Below are 25,740 nucleotides of genomic sequence, written 5' to 3' on the forward strand. Positions count from 1 at the left end.
CTACAGTACTTTTAAATAAATTATAATGAATCAAATTATTATATAATGATATCCTGAAGGGAAGCCTCAGATTTCCTTAACTGCTCAGTAGCTTCCACAAGGCAGAAAAGTTTGTCAGTGTAGGATAATAAATTTTCCCTCTTACATAAATGGGGAGCTTCTAACTATGATAAAACTGTGAGTTAAGTATATTTTAGAGCAGTAATGTTACTCATTTTATAACATTTAGCTGAGCCATTATATGGTACATTTTCAACACCTGGTACAACATCACAATATAGGCATAGTTATTACCAATTCACTTCATTCAGTCATAACACAAAGAGTAACTGGTCAAACAAAGCTACACTGCACGGTGTCTTTGTAATTTTTGATGAGAATAGTTGAACCAATGCTTCAACATGAGGACAAGTTCATATCAGCAAAACAAGTGCACCCATCCCTTTATCTATCGTTGATCCTTTATCTTCTATTACCCTCCATCATCCATCCATCCATCCATCCAGTATTCTATCCCTCATCTCTCTGCTATAATCTTCCATTCAACCCATCCCTGGTGCATTGTAATCTGCTGTAATCTGATGGATTAACCTCACTGCTCTGGCTCATCAGTTGATGGTTCTGGTTCAGTGCTGTACTTTCAACTACAGCTGCTCATTTTTCATCCTTGCCCGTTTATGCATATGTGCGTACAATACCTGTTTTTCTTTCAAATAAACCTAAATGGAGGAGAGCGAGAGGAGGAATGAATAGCAAAAAATAGATGACTGTAAAGAGAGATGTGGAACAGATAAAGTACAATGCCGAAAGAAGAGTCAAAACACATAAAACAAAGTAGATGACTGAAATGCATCAGAAAAATAACTGAACCTAAAGCCAGTTTAAAAAGCAAAGTAAAGCCATAAAGCTAACCAAACTAAATGTGAAGGAAAATCAAAGACTACAAGTGAAGCAAAGAGACGCATGCCATTATATCGTGAAAATATAACACTTCTAACAACCAGATTCAAAAATTATAAGGATTTAAAGTTGGATGCTGGCATTTGGTGTACATGGAAAAAGGGAAAATGGAAAAAGGAGAAAAAACAGGCTGCCAGAACATACATGACACAGTTTAGCTGAAAGCCTGGTGCCTTAAAAGGGCTGAGCAACTCATGCCCGGCTCAGAAGGTGATCGGGAGCCCGAGACCTAATCCTGCACAGACACAAACATGCGCACATTTCAGAGAGCAACAAGACTGAGTGGATTAAGCCTTCTCATTTTGGAGTGTTAATTAGCATGCATGTGTGTGAGTGTGTGTTTGTGTGTGCGTGACACACACCTGAGATGCCACATGAAAGTGCGACTGACGCACAGAGGCACCAAATTATATGTATATCTTATCAACACTTACCATACACAGAAAGGTCAAAAACACACACAAGCAGCTTTTAAGTAACAGAAAACAAAAAAATATATATCACCAAAAGAGCTCACAATGTGAATAATTCTGTGTCTGAATGTTAAGCAGTTGGAGAAGATCAGAGATATGAGGTACACCTTCCCAGGAGGTTGCATGAGAGTTGAAGGGGAAGGGGCTTTGGTACCGATATGAGGCAAGGATGCTGTGTGAGGTGGGAAGGACAGGTGCAGGTTTTTAGAACTGGTGTTCTACAAACACACGGAAGTTAGTATTTCAGTTTAGCTGCTGAATTGGCCAGCTTTTCAACATGGTCAGCAGTTGAAGCAACAGCAGCGGCTCCACACAGCTAATTGAGGCAATTAAGGTACTTGGGAAAAACAGCGCCTGATTGCCCCAACTCATTCAAACCTGAGCAGACAGACATGATACACATATGTTTTGATTCAGTTTGACCCACACTTTCCAAAGATATCATTAACTCACATGTCCATTGTGAATGTCCATAAATCCACTTAGAAAAAAGACATTCCTTAGATGTATGATTCTCCAGAATCTTCTGGAGAATCATACATCTAAATTATCTTCAGTATCAGAATAATCCAGTGATAGTCATCTGTACATCCATGGGTAGACTGCAAACAGGAACTGCTAAATGCTTGTTTTATTTAAACTTTTAACGTGGCGCAGTTGTCTCGATTTTGTCTAAGGGCAGCCCGCAGGGTCTGATTTTGGAAACCCCTAGAGTAGATGATGCTCACCTCTTTCATTTTTGTTTTAATAAAAAGGCTACGACGAATTTCCTCATCCCAGTATATCTGAGCCATTTAGAAACATTACTCCCTACATATCAAATAGTATGTGAAATGTAATATTGTTGCATTATGATCCACTGGGGAAAGACTAACTGCATTAGTTCTGTTGTTACTGTCTAATTCTCTCCATCATCAGCTCATTTCCATTCTCCTCTACCCCCCTCTACTTTTATCCTTTACTCTCTCTCCATTTCTCTCCCATCATTGGTTGCTACAACATATCCATCCCTTCCCCTTTTACTCCCTCTCTCTGTCATTCTCTTCTTCTATTCTCCCTCCATATGACTCTAACATCAGGCAGCCTGCCAGGTCGCTGTACACTTCAATTAGAGAGGAGACCTCGGTACACAGACGTACACACAAGTAAACACACACACACACACACACACACACACCATATGCGCTCACACAATGCAACAGTCACCTGTCTTTCGAATGAATGCTGTGTGTGCTTCTCAGCGGAAGGGAGTACGTGTGTGTGCGTGTGTCTGTATGTCTGTGTGTGTCTGTGTGTGTCTGAGTCTGTGTGTGTCTGAGTCTGTGTGTCTGTGTGCGCACAGGACAAGCAATTTGCAACTTTGATATCAGTTTTAGTAATCTAAGTCATACTCTCCGCTGTCTCAAGATACAATAGAAGCAGGTGTGCAGACACACACATAGAGCAGATGGCTGAGCACCAGCTCTCGTTGTCCTCCTTCATTCTCTCACTATCAACCTGTATATATATTTTTTTGCTGGACCGCGTGTATATCCATGACTAATTGACTGACTGATGAACTATGAACTTACAGCATTGGTCAGCAGAAACTATTTGTTTACGGCTGCTCCACAACAGTTTTCAACTTCATCCTCAGTTTTGCACATTGACCATACACGGACCAGCCATATGTTTCTCTGCCACCATTTACTTATCCTTTTGTTTGTCTGTCTTAATGCACGTTTATGTTTGTCTTTTTCCTCCATGAAAAAAAAAACAAAAAAAAAAACTTACTGTTACTTCCAAACTTTAAAGGGAAAAATTCTTTGATGCAGCCCGACAGGCGTACAGCCAACAATTTCCACATATATAATCTGGGTTTTTGACCATGCACAAGATTAGTTCTAGTACGGGAAAGCAGAGTAAAAGAGAGAAATAGTAGAAAAAGTTAAAAGAAGTGAGCAACATTTGAGGTCAGGTGATTACAAAGCATTACCAAAGTTTAATGGTACTCTTTCTGATTTTTTTTTTATTGCGCCAAATAGCACTTCTGCATCTCGCTCAAAAATCAACATCGGGTAATATCAATATCAGGGAGTGCAGCATTGATGAAATTATGTAAACGTGATCATTTGAAAGTAAAACAGACAATCCAGTTAAGAAGATGCCACAGTAGTGGATACACTAAAAGACAACTATGATCTATAAAACCAAAAATGCAGCCAAAATCTAAGGAAAAAAAACAGTAGTTACACATTAGAACTTCAGGTACGCAACTTAGCATGTATGTGTCTGAGAGACAGAGTGTACAAGGAGTAAAGGGTCATTGTCCTTGATTGCAGAGGCCACTCGAGACTTAAATGTTCTCGTGGCAATCACAATGTTCACAAGTGTCCAAATCAGACAACAGGAAGCCTCTGGAGAGTGGCCAATCAGTATCATATACATCATCAAGGACAATGCTCTGACTCTCTGACATGCGCTCTCACTCTCAAGCTTCTTTTTTTCTATTTCATTATATCTCCTTGACCCCCACCAACTCTTAGTACCTTTCTCTCTCTCTCCCTCTCTCTCTCTCTCTCTCTCTCCCTCTCTCATTAACATATGGGTGCTGGGCCATTGCTCGATGTCCTTGTGTCTGGCAGACAAGCTGGCTTTGAATTGGACTAAAACATATACAGCGAAACCAAGGTTAGGGAATGACTGAGCAAAAAGAAACACTGGATTTAGCAAGTGTTCATGAATTACAAAACACAGAGCAGAGAGGGAGAAATTTTAACCATAGCAAATAAAATAGTTGTTCTTTAAATCTGTCCAGGGATTGGACTGGGGAAAAAAATTCAGTGCAGGATTTATATGCTGGGACTGGCCTGGGAAGAGGTTGTCTACAGGCTGGTTTTTGTCAATCCTAAGAACTGCCTCTAGACACACTACTGCCAACAGCTGGGCTGGTGTGTAGCAATAGACCATGGTGAATTGTGTGATATACACAGTTCTGAACAGCACTTTGAAGCAGTATCAGGAGAAGTGGTTTAAGTGTACCGTGTGCTGGCATATTTCAGACATGGGATACACTTGGCTACTACCTGGCAGTGCATGAACGCACACTTAAGTACTAAAGACCGTAAGTGTGGGTGTGGAGAAGGACATTATGTCTAGCTTTTTAGCTATCTGTAGATGAGCCTTTCTACCATATCACAAACGATGAGTTACAAACCTTATTTCACAGTTGATATATTCATGTAAAATCTATGTACATTCAAACCCAAAGAAATGAATGCTGCTTCCACACAGGGCACAGTGTTTCACTGAATGGATTGAAAAGTAAAAAAAATGATATGAATCATATGCTATGGCTATATGCTATGGCTATATGCTATGGCTTTTTGGGGTATGGAAATTTTGGAGGAATGCATAGACAGTACTCTCCACGACCATCTTCCAAACAACAAATGCGGGAATATCCTTTGGTATACTGATGTTTATCTCTTTAGTAGAGCAACAGCGAAAATTCATTTAGGTTTTTCCCATCTGTAGATGACCTCTAATGTTCACCTAATGGTTAGATGGTTGATTCATGAATCAAACATTACAATTGCTTCTAGTTGCTATATCATGTATCATTTCATTAAAAAGAAATGCCATGAATGAATGGTGTTTCATCGTGGCAGACAAAGACACACATATATTCCTCACATAAGACATCAGAGGATACACATCATTGTCATGACAGACCCCAGTGAATATGAAGTACGCCATGTGTGTCTGCTCAGACAACAGAAGCACCGTCTGTATGCATCAGTGTGTGTGTGTGTGTGTGTGTGTGTGTGTGTGTGTGTGTGTGTGTGTGTGTGTGTGTGTGTATTAATGGATAGACAGATGGGGCAGTCTAGAGGAACAGTTGATAAAGGCTTTATACTGCAGCTGCCCCTTTCTCTTCCCCTCTGCAGCAAACACACACACTCAGAAGTACAAAAAAATATCTACTGGCACCAGTTGTGTGTGTGTGTGTGTGTGTGTGTGTGTGTGTGTGTGTGTGTGTGTGTGTGTGTGTGTGTGTGTGTGTGTGTGTGTGTGTGTGTCTGTTGTGGGCTGTTTGTATGGCAGCTGCCCTGGCATCAGGTAGGTAGCTCCCATTTTACATGAAGAAAGCACAGCTGCAGTAATATGTAAACACACGCTACCTCCTAAACTAAACACAGCACACACTAATGAAGATGAACTCACACACACATAGAGTGTGACATTCCCTATAATAAGAATCAGTACCTTTCAGATTCCCATACACACATTTGTACATGTGCACAAAAACATATGGAAAACCCACCTTCTAGTCCTATTACACACACCCATTGTTTATGTTTTCATGCAAGTGCCCTCTAATCACATGCACATGTATACACACAAAAAAACACACACCGACAGAGACTGTATCCTTCCCTAGATGTGAAAGAGATGAACGTAAAAGGCACAAATAGACACACTCTGAAATGATTCTTCCAATCAGACATAAACACACCCAATCCAGGCAGCATCCTTCCCATGATGTTAATACTGATGACTGTCACACACACACACACACACACACACACACACACAGAGTAAGCTGCATGTTTACCTAGATCCTAGTACAATGTACAGGGAGTAGTGTGTCAAACAAACCTGAATACACACAAATTGATGTGCACACACCACCATCACCAGACACACAGCTACCCCCAACATGCCAGTTGTTCTCCAGATGCACACCAGATACGGAGACACATGTCAGCCCATCACCTCCTGTATCTGTGCAGACACATGTTGTGATGTGAGGATGTTAGCCAGCTTGAATCAGGCCACTGGCACCTGACACCGGTCATCAGTACAACAGCTGTCTGACTGCATCGCTGGCTGTTGCTGAACGCCTGCATATGTGTGTGTGTCTGTTGTTTGTCTGGACTCGTGGCAGTACATGTCCTAACAGCGCAACATTCTGAATCAGTGCACGGGCTAGTGATGTCTACATGGGTTAAGGGCCTGGATTTCAGGAGGAACAGGGTTAACACTGGAATTTTTTCTTCACATTTTCCTCTCACCATCACACTATGCTGTATTCATACTGTAGCCATATTTGAATTACATCACAGAACAGGAAGCCCTTCCTGGTAGACAGTGGAGCAAAAAAAATCAAAAATATAAAATACTGATATTTGCACCCAATTCATGCAATAGAGGCCTTTTTTAATAATTGTAACCATTAATAGCATTTATCCTATGTACTGTATCTATGTATCAGTGATAGGCTAAGCAGGAAGGTGCTGCTGTTGCTTAATTTAATTATGTGTGGTGAATGTTTCATCTCTGGCCAAACTGCACCTGCAGATTCATTCAACAAAATCCCTGGAGTGACAAAGAAAGGACAAACGTCAACATCTGGGTTTAGAGTTTAAAAAAAATAATTTTAAGCTGCACTAATGAAGATTTTTATGGTAATGAAGGGTCAAATAAAAGTAATGCAAAAGGGGTCACTGAAATCATGAATCTACATAGAATTATAACCAAGCTACACAGTTCCCTTCAGCTCTTGGGAGCGTTTGAGTGTCTTTTAGTTAAGTAATTTAGTGTTATGGCCCCAGTCTCACTGCTCTTATCAGCCTCATTTTGATCTGCGGCAGGCAGCTGTTTTCAGATAAAAAGCTTCGTTAAAACCACTGTATTCTACTTTTCAAGCACCAAACAGATAGATCGAGCCAGCATCAAGCTGATAAACGCTGTGCAGCATTTAAGCAGATGAAAAGCCAGATTTTTCGCTCAGGAATTGGTGGACACCAAAGCAGAGCTAAACAATGAGTGAAACTTACATCCATCAGGTCACCAGAAACATGACTCCTATGCTAATGTTGCTCTGTGTCTGTTAGATGTGTAATGTAAATGGGCGATTGTTTGGAAGTTGCAAAAAATAATCAGTTTATGCAGCTTTAAGCTACTGCCACCGAACAAAATTAAAAGAAACTCCATCAACTTTATACGTCAAGATGTGTTTGCTCGTTATAGGGAGTTTACTCAGCCTGTGAATACACCTGTATAATCTAAAACTATTATTAATATTTCACTATGTTTGCTAATTAACACTACTGTGCCAATTTGGCAACTTAAAATAGCTCTTAAGTTACAGCTCCAAGTCAGATAATTGACATGGATGTTGTTTTACTAATGTTAATTTAATGTGGGCTTTACCGTACCGCTATACCGCTATACCATGAACTTCAAAGAGGATCTATATGTTAGCAGTAAGCTACATTGACCTGTAAACATTTTAATTCCCAAATCACCTACGTCTAAACGTAGTAAAGTTACCCAAGTATCATGGATTTAGTAACAGCTACCTTTAATATGGAGATTCATAAACTTTGCTCTCCATGGCAACAAAATGGATTTCCAGATGGTTTTGCTACATACAGTACAACCAACAAGCACATCCGTTCCATGATAGCAATACGGTGTCAAGGTTAAAAGATTTCAGGACCCAGGGGTTCGGTGGACAGTGAGCAGAGGAATGGGCCTGGGGATCTCAGGGACACAGCAGGATGACTAGACGGGGTGGACTGGGAGACCTCAGGCAGACAGCCTGGGGATAGAACAGGGACGGAGTGGGAGACATGGGCGGACAGCCCAGGTGGAGCCGTTCGGGAGCCGTTAGGGAGCACGGCCCGGAGGTCAGGCATACATGCAAAGGCAGAGATGAAGGCAGTACTACTCTGCAGGGTAGAGAGAGAGGCAGGTCTGCTCCAGAGGTTTATCAGGAGGACGACGGCAAAGGCCGAATCTCGCTGGAGGAAGAGCAGTAGGGTGATGGTGAAGACGGAACCCCTCTGAAGGGATGACGACGGGTCCCCTCAGGAGGCAGAGGAGGAGGGCAACGACGAGTCCTCTCTTTAGGCTGAGCAGGAGGGTGACAGCGGAGACTGCCAATGGACAATCAGGAGCAGGCTTGATGTCGACTTGACTCAGGAACAGACAAGGCATCGGCTGGGATGGCTGACTCAGGGGCAGACAGGACGTCCACCGGGACCCCCGATGCAGGAACAAACAGGACGTTGGCCGAGGTAACTGACTCATTGTCCAGTTGGGAGCTCAGCTGGGCATCAATTGTGGTACTGGGCAGGGCAGCCTCCGAGACGCTGGGCAGCTGAGCCTCCGAGACGCTGGGCAGCTGAGCCTCAGAGACGCTGGGCAGCTGAGCCTCCGGGACGCTGGGCAGCTGAGCCTCCGGGACGCTGGGCAGCTTGAAGGATTATTGTCCTTTCCCCCCGCTTCCTTCTAGGGGCTCCAACCCCTAGATATCTTGCAGAAGTAGCTAAGCAAGTCCCCAGGAAACTTGACTGCATAAGGTCTTCAGGATCAGGCTCAGACAGGTAGTTGGTCAATTCAAGATGCTTGCTGGAAGCTAGCAGGCCGGAGGCTAGTGGGCCAGAGGCTAGCTGATTAGGAGGCTGGCTAGAGGCTAGATGGCCAGAGGCTAGCTGGCCGAAGGCTAGCAGACTGGGATGCAGCAGACTGGAGGCTAGCAGGCTGGGATGCAAGCTGATGGCTAGTGGGTCTCAGGCTAGTGGGTCTCGAGCTAGCAGGATTCAGGAGCAGGCAGCAGGTTAGCATACACTGGAACAGGCTGGAAAGCAGGCTGGAAGCTAGCAGCCCTGATGCTAGCCGGCTGGGAAACAGGCTAAGAAACAGGGCTTGTGGGCCTGGAAATTGACAACTGGGATTCAGATTGGAGGCTAGCAGGCCGAGTACTGGTTGGAGATTAGTTGACTCAGGAGCAGACTGGTGGGAAGTCAGCTGAAAGACAGGGTAGATGAACTGACGAGCAGAAACAGGAATCCAAAAACAGGTAATATGATAACAGGAAAACAGGAACACCAGAAACACTAGGAACACTAGAAAAATGTACAAGAAACAAGACAGATGAACTGACAAAGGAGTGAGGGGAACACAGAGACTTTATACATAAAGGAGACAAGGGTATTTGGGAACAGGTGAAACTAATTCGGGTGGGGCAGGCAATCACAAAAGCGGGAAACACACTAGGGCAGGAAGCACAACAATCGTCAGACATACAAGGTAATAAATTTAAAAATAAAACAGGAAGCACAAATGAAGTCTCTCAAGGAGCAGATTGTGACATACAGTACCATGTCTGAGACTTTTTTTATTTAAATTAATGCAATCTCACAAGTTTAGCTGCGATCTTTCTTTTATTCTCGTAATACACAAAGCCTTCTCACTTATTAAAGATTCATTAGCTCACTAATATATCCATCTAGCTATCCATGTACATCATCCACCCATTAAGACTAAGCCATATTCCTCCAGAGGGATTGAGATAATGCCCTGCTCAAGGACACAAGGGGTAATCCATATGAAGTGATAGCCCACCCGGGAATTGAACCCACAACCGCAATGGCACATTAGCAGCAACTGCCTCTAATAAGTGATGCAGAACAGTATCATATCAGCCTCCATCCTGGAGATGGCAGAGATCCTGCTGTTGTAATTCAGATCACTCTGCCCGCACTAACAAAGAATTATTTCTGTATCACTCCATCCTTACCTGACACTGTGCTGACTTTGAAAAAAAAGGCTTTACTCCTTTTTTCATTCCTACGGTCCATTTGTCTCCTTCTATAATTCGTAACAGCAGGGGAATTCAAATGCAGATGAATATAGAGGAGAGTTTTTAACGTGTGGAAGCTAGTTTAACGTACAGTCCCACTGACTCATTTTCACACTAATGTATTCATTGTCTGCATGGAATAGTTTTGACGGTAAAAAAATAAAGAAGTACTGCAATTTCTTCAGATGAAAACTATTTTACATGAGATTAAGATGTTTTTTCCAAAATGGACTGTATTACATATATATATATATATATATATATATATATATATATATATCCATTAATCCATATATATAGTCATTTATTTGAAATATGTTGAATCCTAAACATTCCTGCTTTTTTGTCCAAATATGCTGAATCAGGATTGGGGAACATTCAAGCATTTTTTGATGGAGTATATCAGTTATATAATGCCCTGTCCATTATCTATCCTTTGTTTGCACTGAATAGGCAAGCCGTCAAAAACACCCATTGAGCTCCATTAAAACTCTCATCTAATGGACAGTTGTGTGAGAGCACACAGAAGTCAGCAATGGCATGTCATTGTGTGGGAGTGGGTGATGCAAGAGGGGCTGCAGTGGGTTGTTTTGAAAAAATAAGAACAACACTTGGTTTGCATTGATTTCAGCAACAACCCCAAGTTGCACTATACTTCTTAAGTGCTGCTGTTGGCTGAAAAATGCAAAAATTTAAACATTTTTCCTTCATACCAAAGATAATGAAACTGTTTAAGATTGACATGGCCCACATTAATGTAAGCTTACTATATAGTGGGCTGAGTCAATGGCAAATGGCTGCATTTATAGAGCGCTTTTATTCAAAGTGCTTTACAATTAGCCCCTATTTCACCCATTCACACACCGATGACAGTGGGCTACCATGTGAGGTGCTGCCCTGATCATCGGTAGTAATTTGGGGTTCAGTGTCTTGCTCAAGGACACCCTATGATTAGTGGATGATTCGCTCTGAGCCACAGTCACATCACTTAATGCATTGCGTGCAGTTGTGTTATGTAAAACTAGAATTACTGCCTCAAAGGTGTATGCCTCCCCCAACCAGTCAAGTTAAAGTTTACATCCATGTCTGTCCAGGCTCCTATGTAGTAAAGACTTTGAAGGAATTTAATGAAAGGTATTAATTGTATTTTATCATAATTACCGTATGAATTCTTGAGTTATGACCAAAAACGTGTTTTGTGAGGTCACAGTGACTTTTAACCTTTGACCTCCAAAATCTAATCATTTATCCCTTGAGTCCAAGTGAACGTTTGGGCCAAATTTGAAGAAATTCCCTCAAGGCGTTCCTTAGATATCGCGTTCACGAGAATGGGACGGACAACCAAAAATATCGTGCTACTGGCCACGGCTGTCACTGGCATGGAGGCATAATAAGTTAAAAAAAAGTATTCGAATCAGGACTGTACCCAATAAACTTAATTGGGACATTGCTATTGAAATTATTCAGCCAATACTCCTCTTCTCCAACGAAAGTGAGTGGTATTATTTCATTTTGCTTCTGTTCATCTGCATTATTATTATACAGTAAATGATGAGCTTGATCTCATCTTAAACAAACTACCACACAAATCTATAAAGTTGTATGTAGATGTACAATATGACCATTTACAAGTAGTAGGTCTATTATTTAACTTGTATATCTGCCTTACATGTCTTTGTATCTGTTCATCAGTATCTTTGCCTCTGTGTCCCTATGTGTCTCTCGCTCATAAAAGGTTTGACAGAGACAGCACTTTTTTGCAAGCTGACGTACACTAATGTACTAATGGATAGAGGAGATATGAAGAATGAGGCAGAGGAGAGAGGGAATGAGTAGTAGAGGAGAGAAGGACAGTTCGCCACACACACACGCGCAGATGAGGCCGGAAATTCTCGAGGGAGGCAGATTTGCAGGCATCTAGCCCACCTCAGTTGGGAGAGAGAGCGCTGAAGGTGACACAAAAGTGAGATTGAGAGGGAGAGGTGCGGGGGGGGGGGGGGGGGGGGTTGCAGTGAAGTACTAGTCTAGTGACTAGAGAATATGATGATATTCACAAGAACACTATCACCGCTCACAACAGTAAGATTAACTCTGCATGATTTACAAACTAGTCTTCCCTCAACAAGCTCTTACAACAGCTACACACATATTCTCACACAATCATTTTTGGAGGATCACACTCACTAACAAAAACCACCAGTACTCTGATACGTATGATATATATTATTTCATAGATATGTCCACATAGAAGCAACTACACACATACACAGTGTGGATGCCAAACTACAGTTTCAGAAACCTTCGGATCAAACCTTTCAGCATGTGGGCACACTGAATCAGTGGGAATGTACACAGGTAATGTAGATGTGTGTTTTTTATTGCGTAGAACCTGTAGGGCTCAATCTGGAGGAAGAAGCTCCAAGCCTAAATGCTACCACTCACACACACACACACACACACACACACACACACACACACACACACACACACACACACACACACACACACACACACACACACACACACACACACACACACACACACACACACACACACACACGGCCTCAGAAAACCCTGTTGTGTATTCTGAGAAACTAATAGGACATTATTCCAATAACTTCTACTTAATGGGATAAAGATGGAATTAGTGTGTTCAGGTGTTGCGCTCATCTGCTCATTATGAGTCTGCATTGGCGAGAAGAGAAAACTACAGTCTCCACACACTCACACACCAACAAGGAAATAGACAGCAGCCCGACCCAAGATTATCAATCATCTCTACCAGCTTGGTGTTTTTGCCATTTAACCAGGCTGAGCAGCCGATGCACTGCTTCAATCATTTTCTGCCGGTCTAAATGCTAGTGCTAATTAGCATTCACATGCTAAATTACTTCCCATCCCATGTTTCCTGATTAGGCTTAATCATTCTGACAGCTAGTTTTACTGCTAAGCTTGCAGAGCTAATACATGCATGGCCATCTCAAACTCTAAGAAGAGATCTAAGGCACTTTCATTCACTGGGTAATGGGATTTGAGCTGGTATGCGGCTTGGTACACTGCTTAGACAAGAGTCGCAAGTTGATTTACAGGCCTTAAAAATTCTTGTCAATCTTACTAACGTTTCTCTAATCACTGCTTTCTCTGTAAAATACTGGATAGTTTTGTATCTTCAGGCCTCTATCAGGTATTTGAATTAAATAATCTGAGAAAGCTAGAAAGGTAAATCACTCTGCTGGGAACTGCTCAGCTGCATAAGAGGTATTTTGCTCCTTTACTCAAGTGAAAGTACCCATACAACAATGTAAAAGTACTCCAAGTGAAAGATCTACTTACAGATCTACTTAACTGAAAGTACTGAAGTATTATCAGCAAAATGTACTTAAATTTTAGAAAGTAGAAGTACTAGTTCTGCAGAAAAATGTTCCCTACTATTGACATTATATATATTCCGTTATTAGATTGTAAATTCTGAAGTAACAATGTGTATGTAAAATGTACAACATTTTACAGTTGTAGCTGGAGCTAGTTAATCTACTTTGTATACAGATAGGTAGTTCAGTCCATTGATTCCCTCCCCCAGAGATCAGGCCACTCCAAAGGGTCACAAGGTAAACCTGAAAGATCCTGAAATGATTAATGGCAGTGCAACCAAGGAAAAAAAGTTCTGCTACACAAATCTGTAGTCATTTTTCGGACTTTTCTCTAATCTTTCCCTTTGTTTTTTTGAAGGATTGGATAATGTGATCTCTTTGGTCGCTTCCAGCAGTTGTCTAAATGAAACCATCTGAGAAGTTTAGTAGGGGAATCTCCCTTTGGTGGACCTGCTAAAAACTCATCGACATCTGAAATGTGACAAGAGGCCCAATATGAATCCCGTTTGAGGGGTCACAAGCCTATTGGAAAGCACTTCTTTAATCTTTAACAGTGCATTGTATTTCATAAGCTTATCATATGTCCTTTTATGTAAAATCTTAATCTATAAGTAAAAAGAAATACAATATTTCCCTCTGAAATATGGTGGAGTAGAGGTATAAATAGTAAAAAATGGAAATACTCGAGTAAAGTACAAGTACCTCAAAATTGTACTTATCTACCGTACAGTAAATGTACTTTACACCCCTGGACAGCTCACGGATATAGATATACAACAGATATATGCAAACGGTTATACAAGTATGTGTATACATATGTATATTATGTTATACAGGCAGTATGGTATCCTTTATACACCGCTTAAAAAATGGTGGGCAGATTATGACTCAATTCACACAATATATACTGCTTATTATCTTATTAAAGGGTTGATATCATTAAGTGGGTGGGATGCTGTTAACAGGTAGTGTGAGAGCGAGACAGTTAGACAGGATGGGCTAATATCTATCACTGCTGTAACACAGAAGGTAAGGGGAACATGTGGAGCGTCTTGCCAAAGAGTGAATTAGATATTCTCTGAGTGGGAGGGATGTACTTTCGAAGGAGCAGGGCAGGTGAACTTCTGGTCCACCTCAGCAGCTCCGAGAAACCCCAAAGTCTAACAAGTCTCACTTGTCTCCCTGTCTCTAGGCAGTGGAGTGCCAGCGTGATGTCAATCAACCTGTTGGCACAGTTACCTCAGTAATGCTGTACTACAATCCTGTCATTCAGGCTATCTTCCAAGATAGAAAAGAAAGGGTAAAGTAATTGGATTTGCTGCTAGCAGGGAAATGATGAAATGACATGAAACCATCCCCCCTTCACCCACCACACACACACACACACACACACACACACACACACACACACACACACACACACACAGACACTTCCACACACCTTTACACCACTCTGAGTAAATCTCACTCTCTCTCTGTCTGTCTTGCTTGCCTCTTTTTGTTTCCGAAATCTGGAAATACTTCAGGCTGTTGAGAGTTTTTCATCTCCCCTGATGTGGCGAGAGCGCCTTGTTCTCCCAGGTAGACAAAAGAGGAGACGAAATGAGGGGAATGAAAGGATTTCCAGGTTTTTTCCCAAGATCTGAGGAGAGTTTTTTTAGGCTGTTTCTGGTAAATGGCGCACAAGGCAGTCACAGTGCAAATTCACGCTGTTAAAAACTGTCAGTACCCCACCTACACCATGTCCCCCTACTAAGAGATATACTGTGGTGTTTAAAGGAAAAAACGAATCATGTGTGACTTTGAGGGACTGAGCAAAGAACAACAGTATACTGCATAAAGCATATATAGGCTGCTGCTGCCTGGCAGGCATGGAACTTGACTGGAAGAGAGGTGGCCTGTTCTATTGTTACACTGCATGACAAGGCTGCATCCTATGAACTACAAACTATTCCCTCCACTCAGCCTCCATACTGCATGTCCTTTATCCTACATCCGACTGTACGCCTTTCATCTTACATTAGACACCCTTCGCCTTCGTGTCTTTTACTGTGCAACCCTAGGCCCAGAGTGTTGTATCGTACATTCTCGTATGCCCTTGAGCCTGACAGAATCCCTTGATTTTTATATCTTATGTCCTTCACTCTGCCCCCAACATTTTACAATCAATGGTGCCTTAAAGTTAGAATGTTTTTAAAAAATATTGGCACCAGGTAGTTACTTTTGTTGCCAACTCTTTTTCTCGCACCTAAGCATGACATTGAAAGAAGGTAACCAGGAAGCAAACAGGGCAGCATCCATTTTTGCTTTTTTAGTCACCAAGCAACTGTGTATTCATTACAGAAAGTGAGACTATGTATCTTTTAGAGAAGACACAACACATTCTTTCTCTTACAAATAAAATGCTCAACTAATAAGCAGTAAAACGCAGTGTTTGTCAATTCAATACACTCAGTCTTATTTGGGCTGGTTTGACCAGTAGCTTATGATGGCTAATCTTAGCTAATGTTATCATACTTAAAGCTGTATAACTGACAATACTGAGACAACTGTAATAAAATTTTATATCAAGGTCCATTTACTAGATTTTTCCAGCTCTTTCAGCTGAATCTGATGGTCTTCCTTAGATGTGGTCGGAACCTCTGACAGAAGCTACAGCCGCAAGTGGCGCTTGAGTTGAGATGTTTTTTGTTTTTTTAACTAGTGTTTCTAAAGTCAATACTTGATGACTCTTTTATACCAGTGTTACTGTTATACTATGTTTTAGCTTTTAGCATTACCCTTTGACCACCTGTGACCACTATGGCCACCGCTCAGGAAAGGTTATATTGTTTAATCTCACTTTAAAAATACATTCACATTTTAAACTCTGTTGTTAAAAGTCCAATCTGAAAGGAGCATACCATCTTACTATACATCTTAGGTCCAATATCCTACAAATTTCTCATCATGCATTCCACATACAATACGTTGCACATCCATTGTAATATGTGTTATGTGCTAAAGCTTAGGGTTGCGGCTAAATACTATTTCCATTATCTATTAATATGCTGATTCATTACTTGATTTATCATTTGGTCTCTAATTTCTTACTGGATATCTAAATTGACATATTGAAATTTCTTGTTTTGTCTGACTAACAGTCCAAACTTCCAACATACATGTAACCAGTTTACAAGCATTATTGTTTGAAAACTGAATTGAAACAATTTATCTGTTATTATTATGAAATAGTTAATTACAAAATCAGATGAATCAATTCATTGATCAATTGTTCCAGCTCTACTCGTATTCTCCATCCACATCCTGCTGCATGTCCCACATCGCATGTTGTACAATCCACATCATAAGCACTATATTTTAAATATTTATATGCAGTGCCAGTATTTTTTCATTGTCTGCTATCTTCTTTGTAATAGAAACCTTCTCCTGACATAGGCCATGCTGCGCCATTAATTCACAAAATGAACCTTTATTTCGACATGGGGCTCTTAATCAGATGTCCTTCACTGTGCCAAATAAAACCCATAAAGACCGTCAAAAGAAAACTTACCAAAAGATTTTAAATAACTCAAAAAGGCCAGAAATGCAGCCTACACAGGCAACTAATAAAATAGTGTTAGTCCTTACACGCACAGTGAAAAACTGTAAAGAAGGACAGTCATTAACTCAACAGTAATGGAAACGTTAGGTGGGTGTTTTCCACATACATTCTGTGTGCTTAGTCAGTCAAGGCATCCTGATTAGTCGTGCTGATGTAAAGCACCACAGGTTTACACTGTCTTACGTCACAGCTCAATGTCTCTCTGTCTATCTCACACACACTCACACACACACACACACACACACACACACACACACACACACACACACACAGACACACAGACACACACACAGACAGACAATGATGCCAACATTTATCCAATGGACTGCCTTAGTTTAAGATTTACACTAGTGATTATATATTCATAGATCAATCAATACAGGGAGTCTAGCAGCCAAGACATCTCCATACAGGCAAACACACATTTAGCAACAGTCACATGGTAGGAATTCTAATGTGAGTGTGACTGTGTAGACATCAATATACTGCAGCTTTATATTTCATTAGGCCAAGGAGCACAGTTTAACTCCCAATGAACAGCAATAAAACCACACAGCCTGTAACCATCTCTCTCCATCTGCCTCAGCCTCACTCTCTTTTTCTCCTTTTTTGTAATCCCAGATCTATTCCCGTCTTCCTCTTTCCTAGATTTAGTTTTGTACAAATCTAGTTATTTCAACAGTTATTTTCTAATTTATTTGGAAGGATCTAAGCTAACACTAATTAAAGGAAAGACTTACCAGGAACCAACAAATGTAAAAGCCTCAAACTGCCTATAGCTTGAGTAGCTGTTGATTTATAGTAATTGTTGTCCTGTCTCGCCATTTCCCTCCTCATACAGACGACTGCGTGTTACTGCAGCATCTGCATTGATCTGTGCGAGGATACCAGCAGCCGCCACCTCCGTATTCACCTTCCTCCCGCCATCCATGAGCACAGGAAGACGCGCAGGCTGAGGGGAAATGGGATCCCGATCAGCGGGATATCATCCAGGATCTGCTGACCCCACATACTCAACACACACACAAGTCATTTGTCTGCACACACACATACAGACACGGTCCAGGGGTCAGGCGCAAGGACTAGTGGGCCAGGTTTCAGTCGACTTAGCAAAACACCAGAGTCAGGAGGCTGTGTAAGGAGGCGTGTGTGTGTCTGCGCAAGTGTAGCCTGTGTGTTGTGCATATTATCATAGCCTTCATGAACGCAGCTGACAGCAGCATTGCTGTAACAGATATTCCACCGACTACAGAAATACACAGGCCTAATGCTTTAACGTCAAACTCATATCAAAACTGTAGCAGCTGAATATTTTAGAAGCATTTTATTTCATTTTAATAGAATGTGACAAAGTACAATGCAAACACAAAGACTTCCACAAAAAGACATCACCACTGCAAATAAAGAACACGAGAACCCACAAAATGATACTGGACTTGAGGACTCCTTGAAAATCTCTGGGGAACATTTTATAAACTGTTCAAAGTTAAATGCTGCTGACGACGAAATGTGCATGTAAGGTTTTTATTTATTTCGTATTATGTATGTATTTATTCAATTATTTTTATCCTCAGGTGATTGTTTTATTCTGTCTCCAGAGTATTGGTGACACAGACACACTCATATGGGGTGTCCTGCTATGGAAAAAAGTGGAAAAAGGAGAAAAAGAAACACAGAAGCAGCTCAGTTGGATCTCAGATGAAGGAGCAGCTGATTGGCACACACACTGTGCGGTCTACTCAACAGGGGTACTTGAGGAGCACACACACATACTGTAAACCCGCAGGCACACACACAAACGGACTCCATGCTGTGTGTATGCTGAACATGATGGGAATTTACCGCAACTACAACTGCTTACTAGATTTTGAGGTTCTCATTGCAAGACCAAGCACAGAAACAAACAAACACACACACACACAGCACAGGATTTTCTCACCCAACATACTCAGGAGACTTATAAGAAATCATTTTCACCCAACTTATAACCGCTCAGAAACACTCCCTGGCTATTGACAATCCTGTGACTGGAACACCAAACAACCCACACAACTCCAGTTTGTCTAGCAGTATGGGCTCCACTCCACACATCATCCGGAAATAACCCCCCACAAACCCACACAACCTCACATTGTGGGAGAAAACTTGCATCTGCAGAGCTGCTGCCTTACTTTTTTTCTTCAAACGTATGTGTGTCTTTTTTTCTTTGTTTCAAAGCATTCAAAGACAAAGCAGTGAAAAGCCATTTAGGCCGAACCACAAACAATATGCCATTAAAGATAAACACACACAATCGCACACATAAACACTGCATATACAAACTTTCACAGCTGATGTCTGCAACAAGATTTCTGATGACAAAACCATTCGTCAGCAATGCCAAAACCAGTGACCATTTAAAATACATCACAAAAATGACACAAAATTGCTCCAAATGAAAATGGTTTTCTGTGGTGCATGAAACACACACATTGTCTCTCTCACACACGCACTCATATTGTTATACTTTAACAGGAGCGTTTGAATCACCATTTTAGTCACAGTTCGTTAGTTTTATGTCAGTCACTGCTGTAATTTATGCCTCACATCATTCACAATGTGTAAGAAGCATCCAATGTCAAAAGCCAGAAAACACATGACAAAATAACTCAACAGTCAGTGTCAGGTATTGTGTCTTATATCTGCAAAACCGCATTTTCTCCTCTACCTGTGGGTTTTGAAGAGTTTCCAAACAGGATCAAATGATCATCGAATTTTGCCTGTTTCAAGAGTTTGTCGTCCTTTACTCCAAAGTGAATACAGCCATGAGCCGTCAAAAATTGAGTTGGTTTTCACAGCACAACAGAAATAGAGCTTTTACTTTAAGGAGCAAACTGGGTTCACGCACAAACACACACTCCCGGATGCCTACCTTCTTCATGCGTCCGCTGCGGGTGCCAGTGAACGCCACAGTGTGTCCGCGGTAGTCATAGGCTGCCACAGAGGTCATGCCGTCATCCTTGTCCACATAAAGCGGGATGCCCTCAATGGCAGTGGTGCCCCCTAGAGGCTGGTTGAAGTCCTGTCCGCAGAAGTTATCGTCTATCTGCAATGGCTGGGGGGGGGTGGAAGGAGAGAAAACATTAACACTTTTTAAATCAATTTTCTTGTTAAACTAACATTAATTCTTAAATAAGGGAGAGGCTTTCGATCTCCCCAGCACTTAGTGGACGCTTTATGGTGCTGGAGCGAAGCCAGGCCGCTGGAGATATAGTGAGAAATTGTGTGAAATGAATGGGTGTCGCTGGGAACTTAACTTCAGTTTCCTCAACTCCCTTTTTTAGACTTTTTCAAAAACTAATAGATGAGGGGAGACTGTGATATTTGTTTTCATTAAGGAGAAAAAGAACAATCTAACCAGTATGCAGTTAAGCCTTCTGTGATGGGTCATTTCCCCTCCATTACAGCCCTGATTATTTTATAGTACATGATGTCTGAATGAATGAACAGTTGTTCCCTAATGTTTTAAATATTGATCTGTTTGTATACAGCTTTGGCATTGTAGTTTCTAATAAGAGACAAGCCAATACAGGGAATAACTCAAATGGAACTGGAATAAACAGGGAGGGGAGGGTGAACTATGAGCAGGACACTGGTGGAGCTGACAGAGAATTGACAGGAAGTAAATTATGGGTCAGATTAGCATATCATAATCAAAGCATCTCATAGAGGCACATCACCACCCTGATATGCTGATATGTCACGCCTGATTTATGTACGTACTGTATGTATAAGTGCGTGTGTGTGTGTGTGTGCGTGCGCGTGTTTGTGTAATAGGTATGTCATTAAAAGCATGCGATAGCTATGTACGCATCAGGAGGTTCCCCTGACTTTGACATGTGTAACAGAGATGATAATCAGCATCTGTATTTCTGTGGAGACCTCACACACATGCCTACACACCTGCCGAGAAGCACACTAGGAAATACACGACTTTAGGTTCACACAACTCTGGTAGGAGATTAAACTGATGCACATTCATACACAACGAAATCCACACACACGTAGAGACACCACACTAAAGAGCATACAGTACAAACATGTAAATCAAGTTAATTCAAAATGTAGCTGTAAGTTTCCAGAAAATCAGCAGAAAACAAAATCTGAAATATTGTACGTTCCCTTCTAATACGGTTATACAAATTTTACGAGGTGGGTGGTTTATTGAGATAAATAGCTGGTGGCGCTAATTCTCCAGTTGGATGCCATGAATTCATTGCATGTAGAAAATATGATGGAAAGACGTTTGTTTCATGTATTAATTTGAGGAATATCTCACTCCACACAGATTTTTCATCTGCTGCTATCTTGAATCTCTTCATCGGACATGAAGCTGAACTGACATTTAAGCCACATGTTTCATGTAAATCATGATTCTTTTGCTAAGTTTGCAAATTGTTGCATTTTTTGTTGTATCAACACAACCAACTTCTCCACCTCAGCCTAGAAAGTGAAAAAACTTTTCCGCAATATTTTCCAGCTATCAACGTCAGCATTTGCACCTCATTATTTTCATGTGCAAATTGACACCAGCAGACACAACCGTAGAAACTGGAAAAGATGCACATGCATAATCGTACATGTATGCATAGGGAGTTCACTTGCAGACATACAAAATTAAGAAGAAAGAAATTATCCATTCACAATGGGACTCGTGCAAACAGCAACAAATAAGCTTATAGCCACACACACACACAGGGAATAACGATGGACAAACACACACACACACACACACACACACACACACACACACACACACACACACACACACACACACACACACACACACACACACACAAACACAAACACACACACACACTCCAGCCTCCCACTCTATACAAATTAACATGCCAGCTCTCTCTTGTTCATTACAAGACGTATCATCTCCATAGAGACTAATCAATCAACCCGCCCCTCCACAACTGCAAAGCTGTCAGCGAACGTTTACGCGTCTGAGTGTGTGTGTTGCAGGCTTAAAAAAGGTTGAGAAAATGCCTATGGCGGACGTTGTCTTCCGCCAGAATTTAGAAGGCAGCCATAAACACAGTGAAGTTTAACTTCAATGAATACATACACAAAATGAGGCAGAGTGAGAGGGAGTGAGACACACACACACACACACACACACACACACACACACACAATGCTTTGGCTTTTGTATGATTTACATAAACATGTTCTCAATTTAGTTGCGAGTAATTTGAGAGGAAGAAAGGAGGACAAGGGTCAAAAACAAGAGCAAGTAAATGACAGGAAGGCAAATGAAGTGATGCAGAGAAGATGGAGACAGATATGAAGAAGAGGAGAGAAAGGGGGGATAGAAAAGTAGAAATCGAGAGAGGGAAAGAGTAAGGTAGTAGGGGAAGGAAGAGGGACTGGAGTTGAAAGAGATGGCCATGCCTCAGCGACAGTATGAACCCTAACCTTGAGTACAGATCCCCTTGTTTCCTCTGATAAAGACAGACCAGAAACAGACCTCTATTGATTTCTTTCACTCATTTCCTCTCTCTTTTTCTCTCTCCTCTCCCTGCTAAACCTTTTCTTCACTCTTTTCCCTTCTGTGTTCACATATTTCCCTTATCCTTTTGTTTTTTCTTTTAAGGTTCACAGAGACTGACCAGTGGGAAATCATGTCCGTCCCAGTGGATTACTCTTTTTTTCGGTTTTCACATGCCTGCAGCTCTCTGAGACTGTCTTCTTTCCGCCCTCTCCCCTCATTCCTTCCTCCCTTTATCAGGATGATGATCATTGGTTGGAAGTGTTTACAGGTCACATGATGTTTGAGATAAATAACTAAATGCTGTTGCAGAGGTCTCTTCACTAAGATAAAAAAAAATTATAGGACAAAAGAAGACCTATGTGTCATGATGGTCAAAAATAATGCTACTGAATATTTGTACCACAACCAGTAGTGTTCTGCTCAACCAAAAACCAAGCCTGCAACCCACTTTGTGTCCAAACCAAAAGTTTTAAGGAACACAACCAGAGTTAAGAGTGTTTATCATAGTAGCTCACAATAGCATCATTTGGCCTGGATTTATGTACAACAGGCGCCTCATTCTTGTAAACTAATCTGCATTTCAAGTGTTTGTCAAACTCGCACACATAGAAGTGCGATCGCCATCTTCCCAGCGCCGTTGCCGGCATGCTGAGGATGCTAATAGTTTGTTATGTTTAGCCTGACTTGCATCATTACCATAGAGTCAACAGCTCAGATTGAGGCACAGTGGAGCGTTCAGTCGACGTGTTTTCACTGCAGACAAATGTGGCCTCACACAGACCTGACATCTGCTAGCTGTTGTTTGCCTTGTAGACATGTAATTCCTACACTCAGCCTACTCTATCATTCCTCTACAGCGACTCATTGAGGAGACGCTGTAGCATTTTCAGCCACTGATACGGAAGTGCCCAAAGAGCCTAAGTTAAAACAAGACTCATCATTGGACCACCCATCATGTTTGTATATGAACCATTTTTTAAGATGTGAAGCATGTCATCAAGGTAAAAAATAAATAAATAAATAAATAAACCACCATAGCCATGTAATAATTATTCATTGATTCTTCATTGGTTCATGTTACAGTGCTTCCCTAGAAAACGGCCAATGTTGCATGCAGGTGCAGATTATGTTCCCATCGGTGCCACACTGCATGCGTCAGATCCAAACTGAGGTGGAAATGCAAGAAGCATTTGAGGCAGATTGAAACCTGGCTGCATGAAATCCACCAAGATGTCAAAGAAAGGTGTAAATGCATCTGTCTCTTCCAGACACGTTTGCCAGTTGTCCTCCTCCCATGTGTAGTCAGTCAGTAAATTCAAAAGACGGTCACTGGAAATCGCCACTCCCAGGGTCTGTTCCCCTGTGACAATGGCAGCCAAAGTTACGGTGACATTAGCTGATGTCCCTATTGCTCCTGACACAGAGAAAGCGCTTACGGTGATTCCAGCACATACAATCGTACACATGGCACTCTGAGCTGTTGTAGCATTTATCTTATCCCTGATCAGTTCAACCAGTGAACGTTCTGTGTGAGTGAGGGAGCATCACACGGCATGGTTGAAAGAACAGCCTGTCTCATTCATAGTCCATAAATACAATTCCTCAATGTGTTTCGGTTGGTTTATGGATAGTTAATATCTAGCTAGCTGTTATCAGTAACTGTTACCCTTTTGTAACTAAACTGGTTGTTTAGGTGTTTGGGGCAGTTAAACAGCCTCATGTGCACGACCACCACTCTGGACTGGAGTTGAGCTGACCCTGTCTTGCCTGTAGCCTGAGAAAACCAAGATGGATTTCAATCAGATTGGTGATCTGGCCAATAAAGTGTAAGTGTAAATAAAAGTGTATTGAAAAGCATCTTATTCAGATACAAGACAATTGAAATGACATGAGTAAATCGGGCCTATGTGCATTTCGAATTGGTTGATCCAGTTCCACTTTTGGATGTCCTATATACTTTATGTGCAACACAGGTTCACTATCTGGTTGTCCAACCAAAACCACTTCTGACCATCTATGGACATTCAGAACGGGGTCACAGTCAAGACCAGTACTGAATGTTAGCAGGCTTTCATGACAGGCTCATTATTGGACATGTGTTCAAGGCCACTTCAAAGCTTAAGGAGACGTCAAAATTTTGTTCCAAACCACTTTGGAATAAAACCTCGCCTTGCCTCACTGAAAACTAGGGTTGGGCATACCGGAGATTTAGTACAACTATTTCAATACCAAAATAACAGTTTGTTTGATACTCTAGTTTGAGCAATATTTTAAAAAAAAGTCCAGTTAAAAAAAAAAAATACTGAAATACTAAATGTTCTCTAAACACAGACAGCCATAAAAAAAAAAAAACTATATACTTCTGAATTAAACTCTAATTTAAATCAAACAATCAAAACTATAGGTTTTACTTCCATTTGTATCTGAACATTATTTCCATATCGTGTTAAAATTCTCTGAATGAGTATCGTCACATGCATGGTTATACAGATTTTTTTTTCTGTGTAACAATCTTTCAATGTGTCCCTATCATAAGGTGACCCACTGTAGTCTTTTATATGTGCTTTTATAAGTTCCACATAGTTTGACCTCTGACCCTGCTATTATTATAACTAGCTATAGCTCATACTCGGGACGCTGTACATAGCGTTATTACACACACACACACACACACACACACACACACACACACACACACACACATGTTCTATTTCCAGGGGGTTAGACAAGGACAAAGTCCCCTGTGTTGTCCTTGCTGAAGACCTCTGCCGTACACAGGCACAGGCTGGCCCCTGGCAACACACACAAGCAAACTCACGCGCACACACATACATAGACCCCTGCCAAACTCTTGCTGGGTGAATGATGATGGGGTGATGAGGGAAGGTGTTGGGCGAATGAGATGAAGGGAACAGAGAGGAGGCTGGGAAAGAAAAAAGTGAGAGAAAGAGGGGATATAGAGAGGAGAGACATAGGGGAAGGCTAAGGGTCAACAGCGCTCTTGTTGCCACTAATGAGCCTCAACCCAGGAAGAGAGAGGGAGAGATAGAGAGAGAGTTTGGATTCAGCCCTATGAATTGTCCATGGAATGTGTTAGAATGAGAGCTGCAGTGACCATACTGTGGTTTCAGAAGATGTAGCATGTACCAAGGTTCCAG

General features: G+C 41.4%; 1 protein-coding gene across 7 annotated transcripts in view; it reads right to left on the reverse strand.

The window, feature by feature from the left end:
* Positions 1–25,740, reverse strand: part of LOC120804386 (plexin-A1-like) — a 302,292-nt gene that overhangs the window by 181,447 nt on the left and 95,105 nt on the right. For all 7 annotated transcript variants that reach the window (XR_005709443.1, XM_040153824.1, XM_040153823.1 and 4 more), the window contains exon 4: positions 19,955–20,137. Coding sequence is in view for 6 of the 7 variants with exons in the window: in XM_040153824.1 (XP_040009758.1) it covers positions 19,955–20,137 (183 nt within the window). In the remaining variant the exon portion in view is untranslated. The remainder of the gene's footprint in view (positions 1–19,954; positions 20,138–25,740) is intronic.

The sequence above is a fragment of the Xiphias gladius genome, chromosome 18, assembly GCF_016859285.1.
Source record: "Xiphias gladius isolate SHS-SW01 ecotype Sanya breed wild chromosome 18, ASM1685928v1, whole genome shotgun sequence".
NCBI lineage: Eukaryota > Metazoa > Chordata > Actinopteri > Istiophoriformes > Xiphiidae > Xiphias > Xiphias gladius.